A 22,016-nucleotide genomic window follows, 5' to 3' on the forward strand; every position below is an offset into this window, starting at 1 on the left:
CTCCCGCACCTGTAAAATGGGTTGATAAGAACAAGACTTATCTCATAGGGACATGAGATGCGAATCCACGCTCAGCGTCGCCTTAGAGCAGTGCCTGGCACCTTGCTAGTGCCTGGCACCACTAAGTGCTGTCTTAATCATACTGTGTCACCCATGAGCCAATTTAATGCTGGTGACAGGACGGCCAACAGCATGAAGTTCTTGACGTCTGCACAAGGCAGACTGGTGGGTGGCGAGCGCACGGGAGGGTAACTGGAAGACAGCTCTCACGCCTGCACTGCCTCCTCCTAGCTGCGAGACCCTGAGCACCACGTGTGATCTCTCTGAGCCTTAGTTTCCTCTTAAAAATGAAAATAACAGCCTCGCTCTGCCTGATCCTCAGAGCTCCTCTGGTGACCAGCTCCTCTGGGCCACAGTTAGGGTGACGGGTAGATAAGATCTGAGAGAGGAGGTAGCATCCAGAAGAAACGTCTGAACACTCTAGGATGCGAAGTGGTTGCCGAGGTGAGGCTGCGTTTGCTTCCAGGGACAGCCGTGCGAGTGGCAGGTGGATGACCCTGGGCTGTGGCGCCGTGGCTCTCGTCCCTCCCCGCAGGTGTGTGCGTGTGAGCACATGTGTGGGGGAGCTGAGGCGAGCTGGTGGGGACATCGGATCCCAGAACACTGAGTCAGCTGAGGACGTGGGAGCCGAGTGGGTGGGGCTGGAGAGTCATGCATTTGTAATTTTCAGCTGAACAAAGGTTCAAGCAAACATAAAAATGCATAAGGAAGACACATGATCGCTATTAATAGCTCAATGGCGAAGTCTGACAGCTCCTCTTGGTTTCGAAGCGGAAACAGTCCTTTTGGGATGTGCGTTCTCGTCCTTGCGGGAGGCTGCAGCCGCCGTGTGTGTCCTCCTCTGCATCCGGGTTGGGATCCGGATCTCTGCATGGGCGGGGAGGGGGGGGGGCGAGGGATGACTGTCTTCCAGCATCAGGGAGGGCATGAGCCAGCAGCTCTCCACGAGAAACCCCGTGGAAGGGGTGTCAGTCGGCCAGGGCACCATGGCTAGTGCCACATACGGGGCCCAGACAGCAGAAATTGATTGTCTCACTGTCTGGAGGCTGGAAGGCCAAGGTCAAGGTGTTGGCAGGGTTGCTCTCTCCTGGGGCCCCTCTTCTTGGCCTGTGGATGGCCGTCTCCTCCCTAAGTCTCCACGGCAACTTCCCTCTGGGTATCTGGGTCCCAACTTCCTTTTCTTATAAGGACACCGGTTTTATTGGGTGAGGGCCCACCTTAATGACCTCATTTTAATTTAATTGCATCTGTAAAGATCCAATCCCCAAATAAAGTCTCATTCTGAGGTACTGGAATTTGGAGGGGACACGGCTCGGTCGCTAACAGAGGGCATTATTTCTGGAGGACAGACCCACGCAATTCCGTCAGTGCCTGATACACACATCACAGCCACAGAAACTTAGCACGATCACGGCCATGACCCGGTGCAGCTTCCCTGAGCCCTCGGAGCAGTGCGATGGCCAGGGGAGGGGACCGAGGGTGGGAGGCAGGCGGTGGCTACAGCTGCCAGCGACCCTGGCCATGCAAGGAAGGGGTCCAGCAGGGTCTGAGGAGCTCAGTTTTACCCTCTGCTTGAAGCACGTCATACTTGGGTTCTCAGAACTTTTCAGAAAGAACTTACACAAACAACCTCTGCGCTAATGCTTCCATTTAAAGGAATATTTACAAACATCAGACTCTGGGTCCTGAACAAACCCAGCGGCAGCAAGACCACACCCTCATCTGCATGAAAAGGAAAAGTCAGGCCCAAGGGGCCCTGGGAAGCTTATCTCTGTGTCCAGATTTCTAGCACAGATAGAATAAGACAGTGCCAAGTTCAAATTTATTTGGTCTGACCTCTGACAGCCATCAGCTGCCTTACCCTAACTTACAAAGTAACTTCACCTCCCGTGGGCTGCATGTCCCCAAGACCCCTTGTGCTCCAATAATCTGTGACTCTAAGAATTATTAAGAGCAACAAAGGCAGCCGGGTGTGGTGGCTCATGCCTGTAATCCTAGCACTCTGAGAGGCCAAGGTGGGAGAATCATTTGAGCTCAGGAGTTTGAGACTAGCCTGAGCAAGAGTGAGACCCTGTCTCTACTAAAAATAGAAATTAATTGGCCAACTAAAAATATAGAAAAAATTAGCCGGGCATGGTGGCGCATGCCTTTAGTCCCAGCTACTTAGGAGGCTGAGGCAGGAGGATCGCTTGAGCCCAGGAGTTTGAGGTTGCTGTGAGCTAGGCTGACGCCGCGGCACTGTAGCCTAGTCAGAGTGAGACTCTGTCTAAAAAAAAAAGGACAACAGAGGCAATGAATGTTTCATTCTTTCCTTCATTCACTCATTCAACAAGTATTGCTTGAGCACCTACTATGTGCTGGGTGCTCAGGGGAGGAGTGAAGCCATCAGAGGAGGCTGCGTGGAGGAAGTGGCATTCGAGTCTGCCCTGGCAGACAGGCTAAGATTTTGATGAGCAGAGGAATTCCAGGTGGAAGGACCAGCATGAATAAAGGCCAGCTAACAGGAAAGACGGACCATAGTCAGGAGGCCGGGTGGATAAGATCTGAGAGGAACCGGGGGCGGGTTATGTCAGGGAAGAGTGGGCTGCCAGTCTAGATGCTCAGGTGAGAATGTGATCGTGCCTAAGAGGGGTGACTCCGCCTTGCCATCTGTCCTTTGCCTCTGACAGGCTTGAAGTCAACCTGCAGAGACAGGCTAGAAGAACGGGACGGAAGGCAGACCACTCTTCCCTTCCGGTGAAAGGATGGAGGGAGGAAGGAAACGGCGGCGATTACAGCCGTTCTGACTGTAAACGTAGTCTCGGAATCACAGCAGCTCTTGTTGTGGCCATTCCCGTGGGCGTTTGGATTTATGTCAGAAAGTGACATGACTGCCTATTTTTGAGCATCTAAATCTGTCACCGGTGGAATGATTTTGTTTGCATGCTGTTGTTCACAGGCTGAGGACTATTCGCTCATGCAAATGCGTTCTTTCCAGCACCAGTGGCCTCTGGCACCGTCACTCAGTGCCTATTACCAGAGCCCTAACCCGAACCGCAAGCAAGCAACCTGGGCTTTCTAAAGCAGGCTGGGCTGAGGGGCGCTGACGAGGGCCTGTGGCTGCCCGGCTGTCCCCCGTGTGGGAAGTTTGGGCAGACGGACCGGGTGCCAGCGAGGCTGGATTGTTGAAGACAGCGGGGACTTCCTGTTCAGTCCTGTCAATCAGGCACCTCCTTCTCGCCTCTTTGTGGGATCCGGAGTTTTCAGGGCACCCGGGAAACAGTCACAGGAAACTTGTAAATGTTGTTTCCCTTCTGGAATAGGAAGAAATACAAAATACAAGAGTCTGCTTTGTGTGAAGGCAATGAGTAAGGCGCTGCCTCACTAGAAAGATCTAGTGATGCTGTTCAGGTAGGTTGTGTAGAGAATTCAAAATGCTACGTGGGAAAAAAAAAAAAAAACCAAATGCTACGTGAAGTATATCGTTTTCTGAAAATGCCTTTGCCAACAAGTGTTGGACTCTGGAGGAAAGGAATCTAAAAATATTAGAGCTTTTTAAGTCTTTAAGTAAATTAAGAGAAAATTAAAAAAATTAAAAATATTAGAGCTAGATTAAACTGACCAAAAAGACGTAGTAATTAAATATAATATATGACTGCATCTTTCATTAGAGAGAAAAACATGCTATAAAGAGCACTACTGGATACTAGACCCTTATCAAAACCACAGTGAGACTTCACAGCTACGAGGATGGCTACAACCACAGACAGACAGTAACAAGCGCTGACAAGGTTGTGCAGAAACACTTTGCTGGTGGGAATATGGAATGGTGCAGCTGCTTTGAAAAACAGTCCAGCAGTTCCTCAAAGAGTGAAAATAGAGTTGTCACATGACCCAGAAATTTCACTCCTAGGTGTGAAAACACATGTCATGTCCAGACAAAAACTTGTACATGTATGTTCGCAGCATTATTCATGATAGCCAAAAAGTGGAAACAACTCACATGTCCACCAACCGACAAATGGATAAACTGTGGTACATCCAGACAGTGGAATATTATTCAGCAATAAAAAGAATCGAGCTATCAAGCCACAAAAAGGCACAGAGGAATCTTAGGCGCATGTTACCAACTGAAAGAAGCCGATCTAGAAAGGCTACATACCGTATGATTCCAACCACATGACATTCTAGAAAAGGCAACACTATGGAGACAGTAAAATGGCCGGTGGAAGCAGGGGTGAGAGGGGAGGGAGGAGTGAATAGGTAGAGCACAGGGGACTTTAGGGCAGTGAAACTACTCTGTTTGATACTATAGTGGTGGATACATGTTGTACATTTGTCAAAACCCAAAGACTGAGCCTATCATCATCATCAAGCACGGGCTTGGTTGGTAATGACATGTCGGTGTAGGTTCATCAGTTGCAGCAAGTGCGCCCTCCTGCACAAATCTTCCCTGATGTTGATGGCGGGGGAGTCTATGCATGAGTGGGAGCAGAGGGTACATTGGGACTCTCTGTGCTTGCCAGTCAATGTTACTGTGAACCTAAAACTTCTCTAAAAATAAAGTTTATTAAGCCAGGCATGGTGGCGCGTGCCTGCAGTCCCAGCTACTCGAGAGGGTGAGGCAGGAGGATTGCTTGCATCCAGAAGTTCAGGGCTGCACTGAGCTACGGTCATGCCGGTGAATAGCCTCCAGAAGGAACACAGCCTTGCTCACATCTTGCTTTGAGCCCAGGGAGACCTATTTTGGACTTCTGACTTCCAGAACCGTGAGACAATACATCTGTGTTGTTTGGAAACACCAAGTCGGTGGTGACTGCTACAGCAGCCAAAGAAAACTAATACCATAGCATCATGTCAATAGATGTACTGTGGTTACATAAGATGATAACAGTAGAAGCTGAGTGAAGATGATACCAAAAGACTCTGTATTACCTTTGCAATGCTGTTGTAAATCTAAAATTATTTTTAAGTAAAAGTGAATTGGGGGCTTTTTTTTTTTTTGGTTTTTGGTTGCTTTTTTGAGACTGAGTCTTGCTCTGTCACCCCACCTAGAGTATAGCGGCATCCATGGCATCATGGCAGCTCACTGCAACCTCAGATTCCTGGGCTCAAGCGATCCTCCCGAGTCGGGCTCCAGAGCAGCTAGGACTACAGGTGTGCACCACCATGCCCAGCTAACTTTTTCTGTTTTTAGTAGAGACAAGGTCTAGCTTTTGCTCTGGCTGGTCTCAAACTCCTGAGCTCAAGCAATCCTCCCACCTGGGCCTCCCAGAGTCCTGGGATTACAGGTGTGAGCCATTGCACCTGGCTAAGTATGCTTTTTTTTTTTTTTCCGGAGACTTTCTCCTCCCGACCCCACTCCAGCTCCTCATGAGGAGCCAGCACAGAAACCAAACCTACCCTCTCACCCTGACTTACCTTCCCAGTTGAGAGAGCATCATCACATCTCCTCGATTCAGCTCCCTCCCCACGCAGCCCGCTGCCAGAGCTCCTACAACCAGGACAGAATGTTTCTCTTAATCCCGCCCACCTGCGCTAAGACGGCGGGGTCACCTGCAACACCTTTGTCTCCTTCACTCTGAACCTCCAGGTTTGAGACGCCTCTTTTCTGTGGATTCTGCTTTTCAACCATCCCACCTGCATCTGCCCCGTCCTGTCTGCTCCCCTTGCCACTGCCCTGGTCCAGGGGACTATTGAGATGGCCGCAGCCGCCTTTTTTTCTTTTTTTTTTTTGAGACAGAGTCTCACTCTGTTGCCCGGGCTAGAGTGACATGGCATCAGCCTAGCTCACAGCAACCTCAAACTCCTGGGCTCAAGTGATCCTCCTGCCTCAGCTTCCCTAGCAGCTGGGACGACAGGCATGCGCCACCATGCCCGGCTAATTTTTTCTATACATTTTTAGTTGGCCAATTAATTTCTTTCTCTTTTTAGTAGAGACAGGGTCTCGCTCTTGCTCAGGCTGGTTTCGAACTCCTGACCTTGAGCGATCCTCCCACCTTGGCCTCCCAGAGTGCTAGGATTACAGGCGTGAGCCACCATGCCAGCCTTGCTGCAGCCTCCTTGTCTCTCCGAGGCACCCTGGGGACGCTGCCTATGCTCCCTCAGCAGCCCCGAGGTCACCACCGCCTGCGAATGAAGCCTGTCTCCGTCCGGGTCTTCACAATCCGATTGCAGACTTCTCTCTCCTCCCACGACCCCCTCTTACACGTGCCCCCCGACACTGGCCAGACCAAAGGGCCCGCCCCTTGCACCCAGGTGGACTCTGCTCCGGCCACTCCTCTAGGCTGGAAGCTCCCGCCTCCGGAGCCTTGGCAAGCTCCTCACTCTGGGGGGTCACACTAAGGGCCTCCTCCTCCCCACGTTCACTTTAACCCCTCCATCAGAAAGACTGGCATCCCCTACCCAGCCAGCCGCCCACTCCGCTCCCAGAGCACAATGCTCTTCCCTTTCTCACAGCTTCTAGGTGTGTTTGCCTTGTGTTTTGTGGCTTGGGCTCCCTCTTACCTTCTTCACTGAAGCTGGAGTTCCTGCAGGGCAACTGCTGAGCATCCGGCACAAAGGCTGGCTGGTGTTTCAGGGCCGCCTCCTATGACTTGGGTCCCAGCTCTGCCGGTCCCCAGCTGCATGGCCTGGGAGAAGTCTCTCGGCTGCTGAGCGCCTCAGTCCGCATATCTGTAACATGGTGACAGTGATAATAATCATCCCAGGCAATCCCGCCACATACCAGACTCTGTGGACCACGGATGTAATCCAAAGCTTTCATTTTGTAAACGAGGAACCGGAGGGCTAGGGACATGAAATAACTCAAAAAGAATTCACCTGCTTGATGACTTGTGAAATAGAAAAAATTTAAAAATAAAAATAAATGTAAAAAGGACTCACATAACCCACTATCTAGTCTGCCTTTAATCCTTCATGGGCTGGAACAAGCCCAAGCTTCACCAGTCAAATTCGAGTCTCAGATCCCTTCCCCACCCAGGGGTGCCTTGGCCTCGTGGGTGGCCCAGAGGGGACCTGAGCCCACAAAACTGGCCCAGAAAGGAAGCCCAGCTTTGGGCACCCCACCCAACTCCTTCTACATCTGCAGAGAGAGGACCACAGCGTTTGAATTACCACTCCTCTCATTGCCTCCATCCAAGCTCCCCAAGTTCATAAATAAGGCTGGCTTCGACCATCAGATTTATTCTTCAGTCTGACCACATGCAGCTGAGGCAGGGGACCTTGCTGTGACTTGTGTGACTGAGACAGGCGCCCAGGAGACTCCAGGCTTCTTGGGACCGGGAACAGAGAAGCCACTGAGAGGACACAGGGAAGAGGCGTTTGGGAGCAAACTTCCATGTCCTTCTCAGACAGGCTGGAAAGAAACCCTTCCCTCCTCTTCCTCATTCCCCTACCAACCTGTAAAAACCCAGGGAACTGGGTTCCTTCTGCTCTGGGCTGCCAAGGCCGGGAGCAAGGCGGATGTGGCTAGAGCACTGGCTTTGGACTCAGATTCAGGCTTGAATGAGGGCCCTGACACCTCCCACCTGTATCCGTTTGCTGGGGCTGCAGGAACAAGCACCGCAGCCTGGACGGCTCACACCACAGACGCGCACCGTTTCCCGGGTCTGAGGTCAAGGTGCAGGCGGGGCTGCTCTAAAGGCACCAGGGCAGGAGCCGCTCCAGGCCTCTCTCCTGCCTTCGGAGAAAGCTAATCAACTTCTCTGAGCCTCCTTTTCCTCCTCTGTCAAAGGGTGATGATAATAACAAGTTACTTAATAGAATTGCTGGGAGGTTGGAATGGAAAACCCTGACTAATACAGTGTAAAGCGCACAACAACAGTGCACACTCAGTAACTGTGGGAGCTAATTGTTATTAGTTTTATTATTATGCTGCAAATGACGCACAGCACGGGGCCCCAGCCACAGCCCCTCAAACGTTGTGACAGCATCCTTGTATTTTCCCCAAGTCAGGGGAAATTCGTTGGTCTTTCTGTTTAAACCCTGAACCTCTTCCCTCTCTCTTGCCTCTCCTAGCACCTGCACAGGTGCCCGTGCACCCCCCCACACACACACAGACATATACACACGTGCACACACACACAGGCATATACACGCGTGCACACACACACACACACGAGCATGCAATTCCTGGAGACGGTGCTGGACCAGATGGGGAAAGGGGAGGAGGGAGGAATAATGCTGTTAGCTCTCAAATGTGGGTTGTGGATTTCTGCTTCTGGCGTCTTTCTTCTCTGTAGTAAGCCATTCACTTCACAGCCCCTGGGATGGTGGGACGACATTCAGTCACCCTCCTCCTCCCCACGGGGTGCTAACCTGCTGCCTTGCAGAGGAAGAGCCGTGAGTCACAGAGGGCTGCCTCGGAGGCTGCTTCCCAGGACACGGGTCAGAGAAGAGTCTGGGGAGAGACAGTGGCCAGTGGGAGCGAGTCCCTGACTTAGGTGATGCCTGACACCCCCATCTCCTGCCCATTGCTCCCCTCCGTGACGACTTTCAAAGAGGTGACTCAGGGTCACCTGGTCGTAGAGGAGGTCGTGGCTCGGCAGAGTGGAGCTGGGGAGGCCTGGGTGCAGCTCAGCGAGGGCAACCCCCCAGCACCCGGCCTCGCAGCAGCGCGCCAGGCTGCCCCCTGCCTCCTTCCCATCAGGGCCCTCGCTGTCCCTTCAAGCCCGGCTGCCCCCAGATGAGCAAGTGGCCGGGGTGAGTCCAGACTGGGCTCTCGCTCACCACTCCAAACCTGAGACATCAGGCGTCCGTGCTAACCAGGAAGCTCGTAAAAACTCAGATCTGTCCCCAACAGCCCAAAACCATAGCAACAGAATCCCAGGATTGGACCCCAGAATCTGCATTTTTAACAAGTTCCCCAAAAGATGTTGGCAGGCACAAAGGCTCGGCCAGAAGAGACAGCCCCAAGCTGAGGGAGGTTCTTTTCCCTTCCTAGAGTCTAGACCTGCTGGTTTCTTGGTTTTTGTGAATTTGGGCCATCACTTGACCTCTCTGGGCCTCAGTTTCCTCATCTGAAATATGGGAGTGATAATAGTTCTACCTCGATGGATTATTGAGAAAATTGAAGTGGGTGTACACCATTAAATTATGCCAGGCACTTTATTTTTTATTGATAAAGGATCAGTAATTGTTAGGTGTTATTATTGAAAAAATAACTGCTATTCTGCAAACCTTCTCTTTCCCAAGTGGAAAATGAGAAAATCACATCTTCCACAGCAAGCGACTGTGTCTTTGAGAATATACAAGTAAGCCCAAGGAGCATTCATTTCCCAAAAATGATTTCATAATGTACCGATGTACTTTATTTTTATTTTTTAGAAGTGGGGTCTTGATATGCTGACAAGGGTGGCCTTGAACTCCAAGGCTCAAGCAATCCACCTGCCTCAGCCTCCTGAGTAGCTGGGACTACAGGCCCAATATACTTTAAAAAAATAAAAAATAACTGCAGCTTACTCAACACCTTATATGTGTTGGGTTCCACAAACAATCAGCCTGATGGGCAGTATTATTTCCATTTTAACTTAAGGAAACATACCTTGCCCAAGGTCACAGGTCCATCAGGGCAAAGTTGGGATTTGAACCCAGACCTCACCCTGGAACCTGGTCTCCACAGAGCTGGTTACTAACTGTCTGTTTATTGGCAGGAGCTCCTGAAATGCCCTTGTTTTCCCAGAGTTGCAAATCAATGTTAGTATTCCCAGGCAAAATCTGGTTATAGAAGTAAACCGTGCAGTTAACAATGTTCTTCTAATTTAAATAGAGAATGCAGACAAGAAATGGCAGTACTTATTTTACAATTAAAATTAAAACTCACTAATCGTCAACTGAGCACATGCCTCCAGGAAAATAAAGCTCTACAACTTGTAGAGTAAGAAATGTCCTTTTCTCAACACGGACACTTTCACACCCTGGGAGGTGTTTGCCTCTGCTCCACCCCCAGCTCTGTGACATGCACCCTCCACTGCTCCTGTCAACACCCTCAGATGGGGCCAGAGTTTCCATTCATGTCTCCCCCCTGTCCCCCCAGGCGCCCCCGGACTGAGCTCCTGGGAAGGGAAGGCGGCCTTGGTCACAGCCACGTTCAGCTCAGGGCTTTGCATGACGCAGGCTCTCCATAAATGTGATTTCAGATCATGCGAATCATTACTGTGGTTTTTCTAAAGAGATGAGGAAAATTGGAAGCACCTGCCTTGTTCCCGCAGCCCTTCTCTGAAGGACGTTCACTTTCCAGTTAAGGAAGGGAAAAGGGGTTGTTGGTGGAATACGGCTATACACCCAGGTACTCAGGAGCAATGCAAAAGTAACTTCAGGGACCCTTTAGTTTTTCTAATGGTTCAGCTCAGCCCAGTGTTTTTCAGGCTCCTACTGTGAAATAGACACTCCGCCAGGTGCTGTGGGGCTGACGATGACAGAGGACCCGTCCCAACCCTCACGGAGCTGATGCTCTGCGGGGCAGAAGCAATGAGGAGATCCAGGTGTGAGAGGTGACCAGACGGTTTATCCAGGACAGGCACATGTCTGTTCTGTTACGCTGAAACTGTTCCTTGATTGTAACAAATCATCACTTACATAGATTGATTTTTCCTAGAGCCCAAGCTGATTTAATGGTGTTTGGGAAATAATCTTTTTTTTTTATATCACATTTTTCTTATTGAGTGTCATAGTAGCTTGAGATTAATTGTGACAGCTTTCAAAATATACCACCTTTTGGAGAGAGATTAAACAGTAACAACAGCTTATTAATCACACAGAATATCTTTGCACTGTAAATTTAAATTGGTAACTTTGCATAATGGGAAGTTGAAATTGCTACATATGCAAGGAGCAGAAAAGGATCTACAGCCTAAAATTTATGATGAAACAGTCACCTTGTCTTTCCTACGCACTCTGTTGTTCATTGCCGCATTCCATGGCTACTTAATATTGTAATCCATTTCTCTAAACAGATATTAATACACTTTAGAACTCCCATTACCTCAACACAAGCAAAACAAATTTATTTCCTTCTGTTATAATTGACTTACTTTTCCATTATTTGAGTGCTTCTCCTGAGTTGCATGTGAAGTGCAGAATGTTTGCAGGATGTACAATCAGCCGTTTGGATCGCGTCCATTTCTCCAGAGCCACACTGATTGCAGCATTATTAAATCATTCTGCAGAGTCTATAACTGAGCAGAATCGGCGACGGACCCTCGACTAGGAGGCTGAGTGCTGGCCTGGAGGCCTGCGGCTTCCAGAGACAGATCTCAGCGCCGGGGGAGACCAGGGGAAGTCCCAGCCCCAGCCGTCTCACGAGGACAGGGATAAATTCTCCCCGGTCCCGACACCTCGAAGGTTAGGGCAAAACTATTGGATGAAATATAGAGACGCTGCCCCCTCCAAACCCATCCACGTTTTCAATGTTCTGCCCCATGTTCTGTCCAATGATTTGGGGGTGCTGCCCCAGCCAGCTAAATCATGACACCCAAGGCTTTCTCAATTATGTCCTCCCCATTTTTGAGGGACAGGGAGGCTGGCTTAGAGTTCGGTCTCTCCTCCTGGAAGTGCTTCCTCAGCGCCCAGCTGAGCCCGATCTTCTCCTCTCTCCCCTGCACGAAAAGCCAACTTCCTGCCCTAACTGCCTCCCTGTCACTCCATGGGCTCTTCCATGTCCCAGGCTATGCTACTGGAGCCTTCCAGATGTTCCATAAGTTCTGCAATCCCCAGGAGGCTCCACCGCCAATCAGCAGGGGGCCTGGGAAAGAGAGACCTCGGGCAACGAGGTCCCTGCAAGACCAGCAAGGCTGTGACACTGAGGACAGGAAAAATACAGGGTGAAGCACTATCTGCTCGGAGCATCAGCCTGCCGTAGCCCACAGAGACCTTTTGAAACTGCCCTGGGACTCATCTTGGGATCCCTTCGGTCCCCAGCCTGTGCTTCCATGAGGAGCTCAAGGGTACTTTTTGTTCTTACCATTCACTCAATTGAAACCTGACCATAGGCTACCTGGGGACATCTCTTGTCTTGTTCTTTAGCTTGCAAATGATGATTTAACTTCCCCTCCACAGGATGTTTAATCTCAGCTCCTTGAGTGTGGAGGAGGCTTTGGCACCAGGTGGCAATCTGGACGCGCCATAGGCAGGGCAAGAACTAGGAGAATGAATCGTTCTTGTGTTCACGCCTGCAATAGTAAGACGTGTGGTAGGAAGCCGGAACAAGCGATGATAGAAAGGACTTCTTTTGGTCTGTGCGAGGCTGATGAACCCCACCGGGTGACCCTCAGAAGATGAATTGTGGTGGATTTTCATCCACGTAGGCTCTAAGCACGGAGGGAGCTATTCACCTGCCACCCCCAGCCCCGCGGCAGGACCCGTCCACATGTTCCAGCAGCAGCTTGCAGGAGCCGGGATGGGTGGGCAGAAAGGGGTCCTGCCCTTGAAAGTCCAAGGGTCTGTCTGGACACGGATGGCTTGTCGTGGCTCATCGATGCTTCTGATCACAGACGCACACACAGACAGGCAGTGGCTGCGGTGCCTGAGCCTCCCCCCGCCTCCCCTCGCCTCCCCCCGCCCCCCGTGGCAAGTGCCACCTCTTCCGACTGGAATGACTTCCCAAAGGGTTACTTGGTTTATGCATGTTTCTGTCTGATGATGTGAAAGAAGGAATGGAGACAGAAGTCAGCGATAATTCTATGCCATTTGGGAGTGTATTGAACAACACGGAATGGTGCACGTAAAAAAAAAAAAAGAAAGGACTTTTGTTTTGGGGGCATGTGAACTAGCAAGGAAAATTAAGGCGCTTTTTAAAAGGTTATAGAACCCAAAATAACATGTCTCTTTCATTATTTGGACACTCCCCCAGAAATGTGTTACCTAATTTTCTTAATCCTTGAAGCCATTTTGCATAGGTAGATTTTCCTCAACTATAGGGAAAAGTGGTGCTAACATCACAGGCTGACAGAGGTGTCTCTGTGTGGAAAGATAAGGGCCTGCAGCAGCAGAAGCTGCACATATCAGTACATCTCTGTCACTGCTAATAAAGAAACTTTTCTTTTTTTTGATACAGAGTCTCACTCTGTTGTCCTGGCTAAAGTGCCGTGGCATCATCGTAGCTCACAGCAACCTCAAACTCCTGGGCTCAAGCGATCCCCCTGCCTCAGCCTCCTGAGTAGCTGGGGCTACAGGTGCTTGCCATATAGCCGGCTAATTTTTCTATTTTTAATAAAGACAGGATCTCACTCTTGCTCAGGCTGATCTCAAACTCCTGAGCTCAAGTGATCCTCCTGCCTCGGCCTCCCAGAGTGCTAGGATTACAGGTGTGAGCCACTGCAACCGGCTCCAAGAATCTTTAACTACTCAGAACACCTGTCCTTGTTCTGCAGTGATAACAATTTGTTTCATTGTAATCTCCCATTATTGTCCCTTGGCACCCAACAATAGTGCATTCATTCATTTATTCATCATATATTTACTGAAAATCTACCACACTATGGGCCAAAACTGAACTAGAAGCTTGGAATACAAAGTCAGAAAATGCATTTACTGCCCTCAAGGGGGACTTTATCCAGTGGGGGTGACGGATAGCTGCACTTGGGTTCTAACACAAATGCTCCAGGAAGAGAGGGAGACTCGGAGCAGGCATCCCAGAGCTGAAGGTGCTGTGCGACTTCAGTGTTCAAAGATGAGCTAGTGAGCCCCCGGGTGTAGAGTAGGGACAGATATTGGAGGCAGAGGCAGGGAGGTTCATGCAAGGCAGGGGGCGTGAAAGAGCCCGGAGTGCACCGAGACAAATGGTCTGTTGGAACAGACTGTCCACTGGCGTGTGCGCCTGCGTGTGGGTGTGCGTGTGCACACATGTGCGTGTGCGTGCGCTCTGGGAGGCTGGAGAGGTGCTAAATAGCCCTGATGCCGTGTCTCGTTTCTATTTTATCCATAGATAAAAGGAAACCAGTCGAGTTTTTTCAGTCCTGCAAATAACATGATTAGGGGTGCTTTTAGTATATTTATTCTGATGCAAAGAGAGAATTAGAAGGCGTCATTCCCGAGGCCAGGAGACCTGAGTCTTGCCTAGACTCTTGCCTGCCAGTCGCTCACCTGCCAGGTGAGAGATAAAGACCCAGATGAAAGGAGGGTAAGGCTTTAGAGAAAAACAGAGCAAGTCTGAGCAAGAGCAAGACCCATCTCTACGAGAAATTAGCCGAGCTGGTAGCAGCCACCTGTAGTCCCAGCTACTTGGGAGGCTGAGACAGGAGGATCGCTTGAGCCCAGGAGTTTGGGGTTTCAGTGAGCTATGATGACACCACTGCACTCTAGCCTGGGTAACAGAGCAAGACTGTATCTCGAGAGAGAGAGAGAGAGTGTGTGTGAGCGTGAGCGAACGAGCTGACATACCTGGTACCCTATTAGAAAGAAAGGAGAATTTTGAGGCAACTCTTGGGAGATAGGGCCCATTTACTGGCATAAGGAATACTGGAAAAGGATTTTTTTTTTCAATATGAGTAAAGAGGATAAGCTTACATTTGCACCAATAAATAATGACATTACTCATGATTTGTAACTTTATAGCATGGGCTCGCAGGCTGCACTGCTTCCCCTAGAAAATCACACAGTATGAATTTCATGACTGTGGCAAAGTGTCCCAATTAAAGACATCCTGCAGTTATTCAAATCTCTTTCCTCCTCCACATACTTTTCTTTCTCCCACAACTGATTCCCTCTCCACAAACCCCTCCCTACCGCAAGACACTAATCAGAGTTCAGACTGAGGGCAAGCATTGAGCAGTTCTGGGCTCTGGTGCAAGTATGATTTCTATAAAAAGACAGTCAGAAAACAGAGCAATGTTGCCATTTTGCCTTTAATGGAAACGTGGCTTAGCACTTACAGTAAAAAAAAAAAAAGTCCCTTTTATTTAAAAAAAAAAACATAAAAAACTCTATCCAGCTTCTAGCAATCAGTTTGAATTTTCAGAAATACACATACACTTGAAAATCAATAGTCTTTATAAAAATAAACTCTGGACATGTGATTAAAAAGGGAGTAGCACAGTCTTTTTAGCTGCACGAATGCATAATGAAAAGGAGCCGAGTCCGCCTGAGATGGTTCACCCCAGCGCAGAGGGGGCTTTGACTTTGGAGGACAGAGCCTGCTTGAAGCGCCGCTTCAGGTCCTGCATGTTGGGAGAGCGTGGCCGCGGCGTGGTGGAGGCTCTTCTCCGCTCCCCGCTGAGGCCGTGCAGCTTGCTCACTTCTTTGCAGAGATGCTGAAACACGCTGCAGACGTCTTCGTAGTTTTCACTAGTGGAAATTTCAAGGAACAGGCTGCCCAGCTCGTTGGCCAGCTGAATGCCGTCATGCGTGTGCACCTGCCGGTCATGCAGAAGGTCCCCCTTGTTGCCCACGATGATGACGGGGGCTTTCGAGTCGGGGTGGACCTTGCGGATGTGCTGGTACAGGGGCCGGATGGACTGGTAGCTGTCGTAGTCTGTGATGGAATAGACTAGCAGGAAGCCTTCCGCCCACTGCATGCATTTGGACAGGGAATCGGAGACCTTGGGGAGGCTATCTTGGATCTGAGAAAAGATGAGATCAAAATGAGATCCAGTCAAGGAAGCCCTCCCCGAGACGAACCCAAAATGACATCAAAGTAACCCTTGAAGACATGCTTGCAAAAGAAATCGCTAAATAGACTTTCCAGGTTCTCCCACGCTTCTGCAGAAGGAGGCTTTTGACGCGGAAAGGGCAAATTCTCAGGCAAACGCCATGCCTGCCTGGGTTGTTTGATTAGCTGTTATCAATGCATTATTTTTAAACCCCTGGCTTGACAGGCAGTCTCTGGTGAGCTGTGCCTGACTGAAGAATGTCCTCAGACCAGAATGGCTCAACTTTTAGGAAACTAACTCATGATAAACAAAACTTTGAAAGTCAGCCAAGATAAATAGCTATTCCCCAAACCATAAAAATATTTTTAACATGCACTTCTTGAGAATGTTACAGAAACAAATTCCTTTCTCTGGATTCTTCCACAAGACCTTTCCTCCCTAGAAGGGAGTAGCAATTAGCAACTTATTAATCAAGTTACATTCCTGACGGCAATTCCTAACTTGAGGGGACAGCCAGTAACAGAAGCACTTCAGCAGTTCTTGCCAGAGAAGACCCTGTCCCACCAGAATCCTACCTACTTTGTTTTTTTAATGTTTGTTTGTTAGAGACTGGGTCTCCCTCTTTCTCAGGCTGATCTTGAACTCCTCAGCTCAAGCCATCCTCCCACCTTGGCCTCCCAGAGTGCTAGGATTACAGGTGTGAGCCACTGCCCCCGCCTTCTTCTTTTTTTTTTTTTTCTTAATGGGTGCATGAAGTTCGCTCTGAAAGAAGTGGTGAGACCCGCCGAAGCAGTGATGGCCCGCTAGGGGGGCAAAGAGGAGTTAAGGTCGGGTGACTGACAGAGGAAGCGGCTTCTAACCACCCCCTCCCCCTTAGAGGGTTTCTAACCCCCCAACCATCAGCCCCACCTGCGGACAGCCCCCTCCTACACCGAAATACATCGCAGCGCCTTCATTCAGGCTTGCTCAGGCCCCGGTGCCCAGCGCGGGCGCCCCGCATGCTGGGTCCCCGGGGTGGCCTGGGGGGGTGAGCGTTTCCTCCTGCAATCCATACCTGGATGCCCCCGGGGGTGTCCTGGATCTGCAGGGATAACTGGTCCCCCTCTACATAGACGAGCCGTGAATACAGTTTGCCTGGAGAACGGAGAGTTTGCTTTGTAAATTCTCACCACGTCAGGAAAGGAAAAATTAAAAATGCAGGCACAAAAGCGGGGAGCATGAAATTGTTCTAACCTGTGTTCGGTTCATAGTCGCCAATGAATCTCTTGGTCAGGAAGCGCACGATCATCGCTGAAAAGGAAACAGGAAAATCAAAGGAAGGAGCGGTGACCGCGGGACAGCGCCGGAGCCGGAGGAGCGACTTGCGACCCGCGGCTCTGCCCGCGCCCCAGGGCTCCGCGAAGGCGCGGCCGCAGGGACACTGCCTCCCGGCCCCACTCTCCAACGGGACACTGCCTCCCGGCCCCACTCTCCAACCGGCGCCACCCCCGGCCAGAGCCCGGGGGAATGCCCCGGCGAGGCAGCCAGGGACCAGGCCGGGACGGACGGGGACCCTCCGAGCGCGAGGACGCGGGGTGCCAGCTGTCTGTCCTCCACCCTGCGGCCGCCGCCGGGTGGGAAGCCCCGCGCGCTCCCGCCGCACTCACCGCTCTTGCCCACGCGGCCGGCGCCCAGCACGGCCAGCTTGATGTCCTTGGGCAGGAGGCAGTCGGGGGAGGACTCGGGGATGGGCGCCAGCAGAAAGTGCCCGGACATGCTGAGCGGCCGCATGGAGCGCGCGGGCCTCGCCCGCACCCGGGGTCCGCTCGCGAGCAGACAGCGCGGGGACCAGGGGGCCGGGACGGTGGCTGCTGCCAGCGGGACTGTCCAGGCCAGCTGCTTTTAAAGGGCTCGGACAGCCGCGGGGACTGTGACGGCCTCCAGCTCCTCCTCTTCCCCGCCCCTTCCCGGGGCGGCGGGGAGGGGCAGGCGGGAGCCGGGGGAGTGGAGGGGCTGTCACCGCGGGCGTGCGCCCGCATCACTGCTTGACGCGCTTTGCTGGCAACCTGCTGCTGCGGGCCGGGGACCTGGGATGACGCCACTGTCCCTGGAGCGCTCGGCGGCCCCTGGGGCCGGCCTAGCCCTGCTGTCGCCTGCGCCCCGCGGCAGCCCCTTGGGTCACTCGCCCCGTCGTTGAACCGAGTTATGGACTGATGGAGGGAAGGAAGAGGAAAAAGTGTAATCAGTTGCATGCTTTTGCAGAGGGACAGCTTCCTGTCGAATGTTGCCCTTTTTATTATTTTCAAAAGGTGATGAGAGGCAACATTAATATGGAAAAAGGGAGGGAAGGAGCAAGAGCCCTGAATTAGTATCAGAGGAGGTAATTGCAGTCGCTGTGACCTGGCTAGGGATAATAAGTGAAGTCCCCTGGTGGCTCAGCACCCAAAGCAGCCCCTTCCCCTCCAGCACCGGTGGAACTGAACGACTCTTTCCTGAACTCTCCGGGGGGCGTTCCACCGTCTGCAAGCTCTGGCTCTGGACTGACTCTCCAGTGTTAATGCTGCCCTCTGTGCTTGAGTCATGCCTTTGCCGCACTCCTCAAGATTTACTTCGCGGTGCGTGGTGGAGTTTATGGTGGGGGTGGGGAGTGGGTGGAAGAGTCTTTTCCTGCATGACGAACCACACAGAATTTAATGGCTTAGAACAGCAATCAGTTATAGTTGCTCACAAGTCTACAGGTCAGTGGCTGAGCTCTTTGGTGAATCTGCAGAGAGCCTCCAGGTTCAGGTGGGTGGGAGGAGGATGGCTGCTCCAGGGCAGCCTCCCTTGGTCAGGCAGCTGGCTGTTGGCTGCCATGGCGGGAGGGCAGTGACAGGGAATCATGTCTCATCATCCAGCAGGTGGGCCAGGGTTTGCTCCCGAGGCGGCTGAGCAGAGTTCCACAAGAATGAGTGGAAGTGGACAAGGCCTCTTGAGACCTGGGCTCCAAGGTGGAACACATCAGTTTGGCTGCATTCTGTCGGCCAAAGCAAGTCGTGAGGCCAGTCCAAATTCAAGGGGTACAGAAGTACATTCCACTCCTTTGCGGAAAGAGCAGCAAAGTCACATTTGAAAGGGCTGGGATGCAGAGTGGTAGAGGATGCTGTCCATGTTTGCAGTTGACCACACTAACGAATGTGTCTCCCTCCACTCAGTAGCCCAAGCCTAGGGGGCCGTCCTTGACTCTAGCCACTTCCTCTCTTCCACACTGGTTAACCACCAAGTTCCATCACCTCACCTGCCTACGTTTCTTGGTGTCCCCTCCTCCCTATCCCTACTGCTCTCCTCATTTCTCAAATGAAGACTTCAATTATCTTGACGTAGACTAGAATAGATGGTGACTCAGTGTACCTGTCCCTTCCTTGGGGAAGCTGTCCCCATTCACTGCCATCATCCCCGCCACTCCCTTGCAGTTACTCACTCTCAGGGAACCCTCGGCAGCGCTGACCTCCACCGTCATTACTCTCTGGTGGAATGTTTGTTTCATGTCTGTCTCCAGGAGGGCAGGCACTGTGGCTTGTCTCCAGTACCCAGCACGTAGTGGTAGCGGGGATGGCAAGGCCCTTCACAGGTGTCTGCTCACTGGCTGACTTTCTGAATGAATAAATGTATGAATGATGTTTTCACTGTATGAACTGGAATGGACAGGAGTTGTGTTCATGATCATTGTCCCGGTGCCTTGGTTTTTTCTGTTTTTTTTAACTTATTTTTTTGAGACAGAGTCTCGCTTTGTTGCCTAGGCTAGAGCGAGTGCCGTGGCATCAGTCTAGCTCACAGCAACCTCCAACTCCTGGGCTCCAGCGATCCTTCTGCCTCAGCCTCCCGAGTAGCTGGGACTACAGGCATGCGCCACCATGCCCGGCTAATTTTTTCTATTAGTTGGCCAATTAATTTCTTTCTATATTTATAGTAGAGACGGGGGTCTCGCTCTTGCTCAGGCTGGTTTCGAACTCCTGACCTCGAGCAATCCGCCTGCCTCAGCCTCCCAGAGTGCTAGGATTACAGGCGTGAGCCACCGCGCCCGGCCCCAGTGCCTTGGTTTTGAGTGCAACCTGCTCTCAGGAGGAAGTAAGTGTCCCAGGAAACGTCCTGAGATGAACTGCCATATTTAAGCTGTACAAACCTGTGGCTGTTCACAAAGCAATCTCCTTCCGTGCACCTGCAGTTTAACTGGAAAGACTTGAAGCAGGGCACCCTCCTCCCTGATGGAGGAAAAGGCATCACAAGGACAATGACTGCTCAGGGAACGGGCCAGGGGGGCGTGGTGCTGCACCGTGACAGAGGTCTGGGCTGTTGTCTCTCAGATTCTCTTGACCTTCCTGAATTCAACATGGCCCTGCAGCAACAGGTCCTCGCCCAAACAGGGAGGGAAGGAAGGACTCTCTTGCTTTGTCTCTTATGAAATAAAACAGTTCTGACAAGAACTCGGCGGGCTTTCCCTTACACCACACTGGCCAGAGCAGTGAAGCTGGGAGAGGGATTATCCAGGAATCTAGCCCAGACGACGGGATTGCCTTGACCGGCTGAGACAACTATGGTTCCTCCCCAAGCTGAATACACCCATCGTAGCTACCCCCATTCAAAATCAAGAACTAGGCCGGGCACAGTGGTTCACGCCTGCAATCCTAGCAGTCTGGGAGGCCGAGGAAGGCTGATCTTTTGAGCTCAGGAGCTCAAGACCAGCCTGAGCAAGCACGAGACTCTGTCTCTACTAAAAATAGAAAGAAATTGGCTGGACAACTAAAAACATACAGAAACAATTAGCCAGGCATGGTGGTGCATACCTGTAGTCCCAGCTACTCAGGAGACTGAGGCAGGAGGATCGCTTAAGCCCAGGAGTTTGAGGTTGCTGTGAGCTAGGCTGACACCACCGTACTCTAGCCCAGGCAACAGAGCGAGACTCTGTCTCAAAAAAAAAAAAAAAAAAAAAAATCAAGAACTAGAATAGAGAATGACTGTTGGGCAGCAGCCAATGAGACCTGCCATAAACCTTCTTTGCTTTCCTAGAGTTAAAATGCAGCACATTCAAGGGAGAAGAAAGCCCTTTCTTGGTTGAATCTTGAGTGTCTCTGTCTCTCCTCACCTCATTCCCTGTTTTACATTCCCTGTCTGGAATAAGACCATTTTAGTTCACAGCCACCTAATAAGGAAGATTATTGAAGACTGTTCTCTGCCCAGTGATATTTATGTTCCATTTTGCATTTACATTGCACCTTTGCTCAGAAGAACTCAAAATGTTATTCCATTCTCCTTGGAAAGGCTTTTTGCATGCACGAATACACAAGATAATCCGTGACCTTCTAGTGAAGACAATAAGCTACTGAATTGTAGAATTATAAATAGCCTTGGCTAAATTGTTGCTGCTTGCATTCTGCTATCTCACTTTAGATTTCTTTGTGTCCAGAGTTATGTAAACTACGGTGCAACCAATGTTAACACAGGCATGCTGAAGAGGTTTCAAAAAGATAATAGAAATGCGTAGGCATAGATACAGATACACAAATCCGTGGGTGTTTAGAATGAGTGTGAAGGGCAGAATTTGGTAATATGCAAATAATGCCAGACGTGGGAAGTTGTTAACTCTTTGCCAGCCAAATAAAAGCTTAAATGTTAGCCCTCAGGCAAAACGTTGCTAAGGGCCCTCCTCTTGTTCATGAACCCTTCTCCCATCCATAGCACAGTGCCAGCCACCTTTCCTCTGTGTGCTAGGTCCTGGAGCATGAAGTTAGTTTACTGCCTCGGAGCCACCGTCTTTTAGGTGCTCTCCAAAAACAGGAGTCATGCCTCTGCCTTCTACCTGCTCCCCACGTGATCCCAGCTCAACAGGCGGAATTACTGAAGTCTACTCTCTGCAAGGCAGAACACAAAGAACAGCAGACACTTTCTGGGGGACAGCAAGGTATGGACACTTCTGCCTGCCTTCACGGACTTCCCTGTAGTGGGGAAATTAATCAAATTACTGTTGAGTTTACCAACAAGTTCTCAAATAGTATCTTAATCCTCACTTAATCTTAATTCTTAATTAATCCTGTGAAACAGGTAAAGAAAATCTTCTAAATTAAAGTTCAGACAAGTCGAGTAACTTATCCAAAGTCATAGAGCCATTTAATGGCGAAGCCCCCAAGCCCTCTGATTTCAAATCTTGGCACTTTCCAACAGTGTGGAGGGCAGGATAAAGACTGATGTAGTTAGTAAGTGGGAGGCCAGGGCAGGCCAGGGTGCAAGCTCCAACGGAGCTGCCACAGGGAATGTTAGCTCTAACTGGGTGTCAGGGAAAGCTGCAGGGAGCAACGAGCTGGTGTGCAAGCCTGAGTAATATGTGATAGGTGGAGTCCAGTGGAGGGTGAAGGCAAGTCAAGGTGAGGGAACAGC

At 50.8% G+C, this 22,016-nt stretch overlaps 1 protein-coding gene across 1 annotated transcript; it reads right to left on the reverse strand.

The window, feature by feature from the left end:
* Window positions 1-14,864: 14,864 nt before the first annotated feature.
* Window positions 14,865-17,503, reverse strand: RASL11A (RAS like family 11 member A). The gene is made up of 4 exons (XM_012744033.3): window positions 17,273-17,503; window positions 16,860-16,916; window positions 16,681-16,760; window positions 14,865-15,596 (listed from the first exon to the last, which is right to left on the reverse strand). Exons 1-4 carry the CDS (start codon window positions 17,394-17,396, stop codon window positions 15,129-15,131), a joined length of 729 nt encoding a protein of 242 aa, XP_012599487.2. The 5' UTR covers window positions 17,397-17,503; the 3' UTR covers window positions 14,865-15,128.
* Between the last annotated feature and the right edge of the window lie 4,513 nt (window positions 17,504-22,016).

This window comes from Microcebus murinus, chromosome 13 (genome assembly GCF_040939455.1).
Source record: "Microcebus murinus isolate Inina chromosome 13, M.murinus_Inina_mat1.0, whole genome shotgun sequence".
Lineage (NCBI taxonomy): Eukaryota > Metazoa > Chordata > Mammalia > Primates > Cheirogaleidae > Microcebus > Microcebus murinus.

Excerpts from the sequence above, each read along its gene's own strand:
- RASL11A (XM_012744033.3), bottom strand. The coding sequence starts at position 17,396 with ATGCGGCCGCTCAGCATGTCCGGGCACTTTCTGCTGGCGCCCATCCCC. Across the intron at positions 16,917-17,272 it reads CGGCCGCGTGGGCAAGAGCG|CGATGATCGTGCGCTTCCTG; the intron begins GTGAGTGCGGCG and ends TTTCCTTTTCAG. Across the intron at positions 16,761-16,859 it reads CGACTATGAACCGAACACAG|GCAAACTGTATTCACGGCTC; the intron begins GTTAGAACAATT and ends TCCGTTCTCCAG.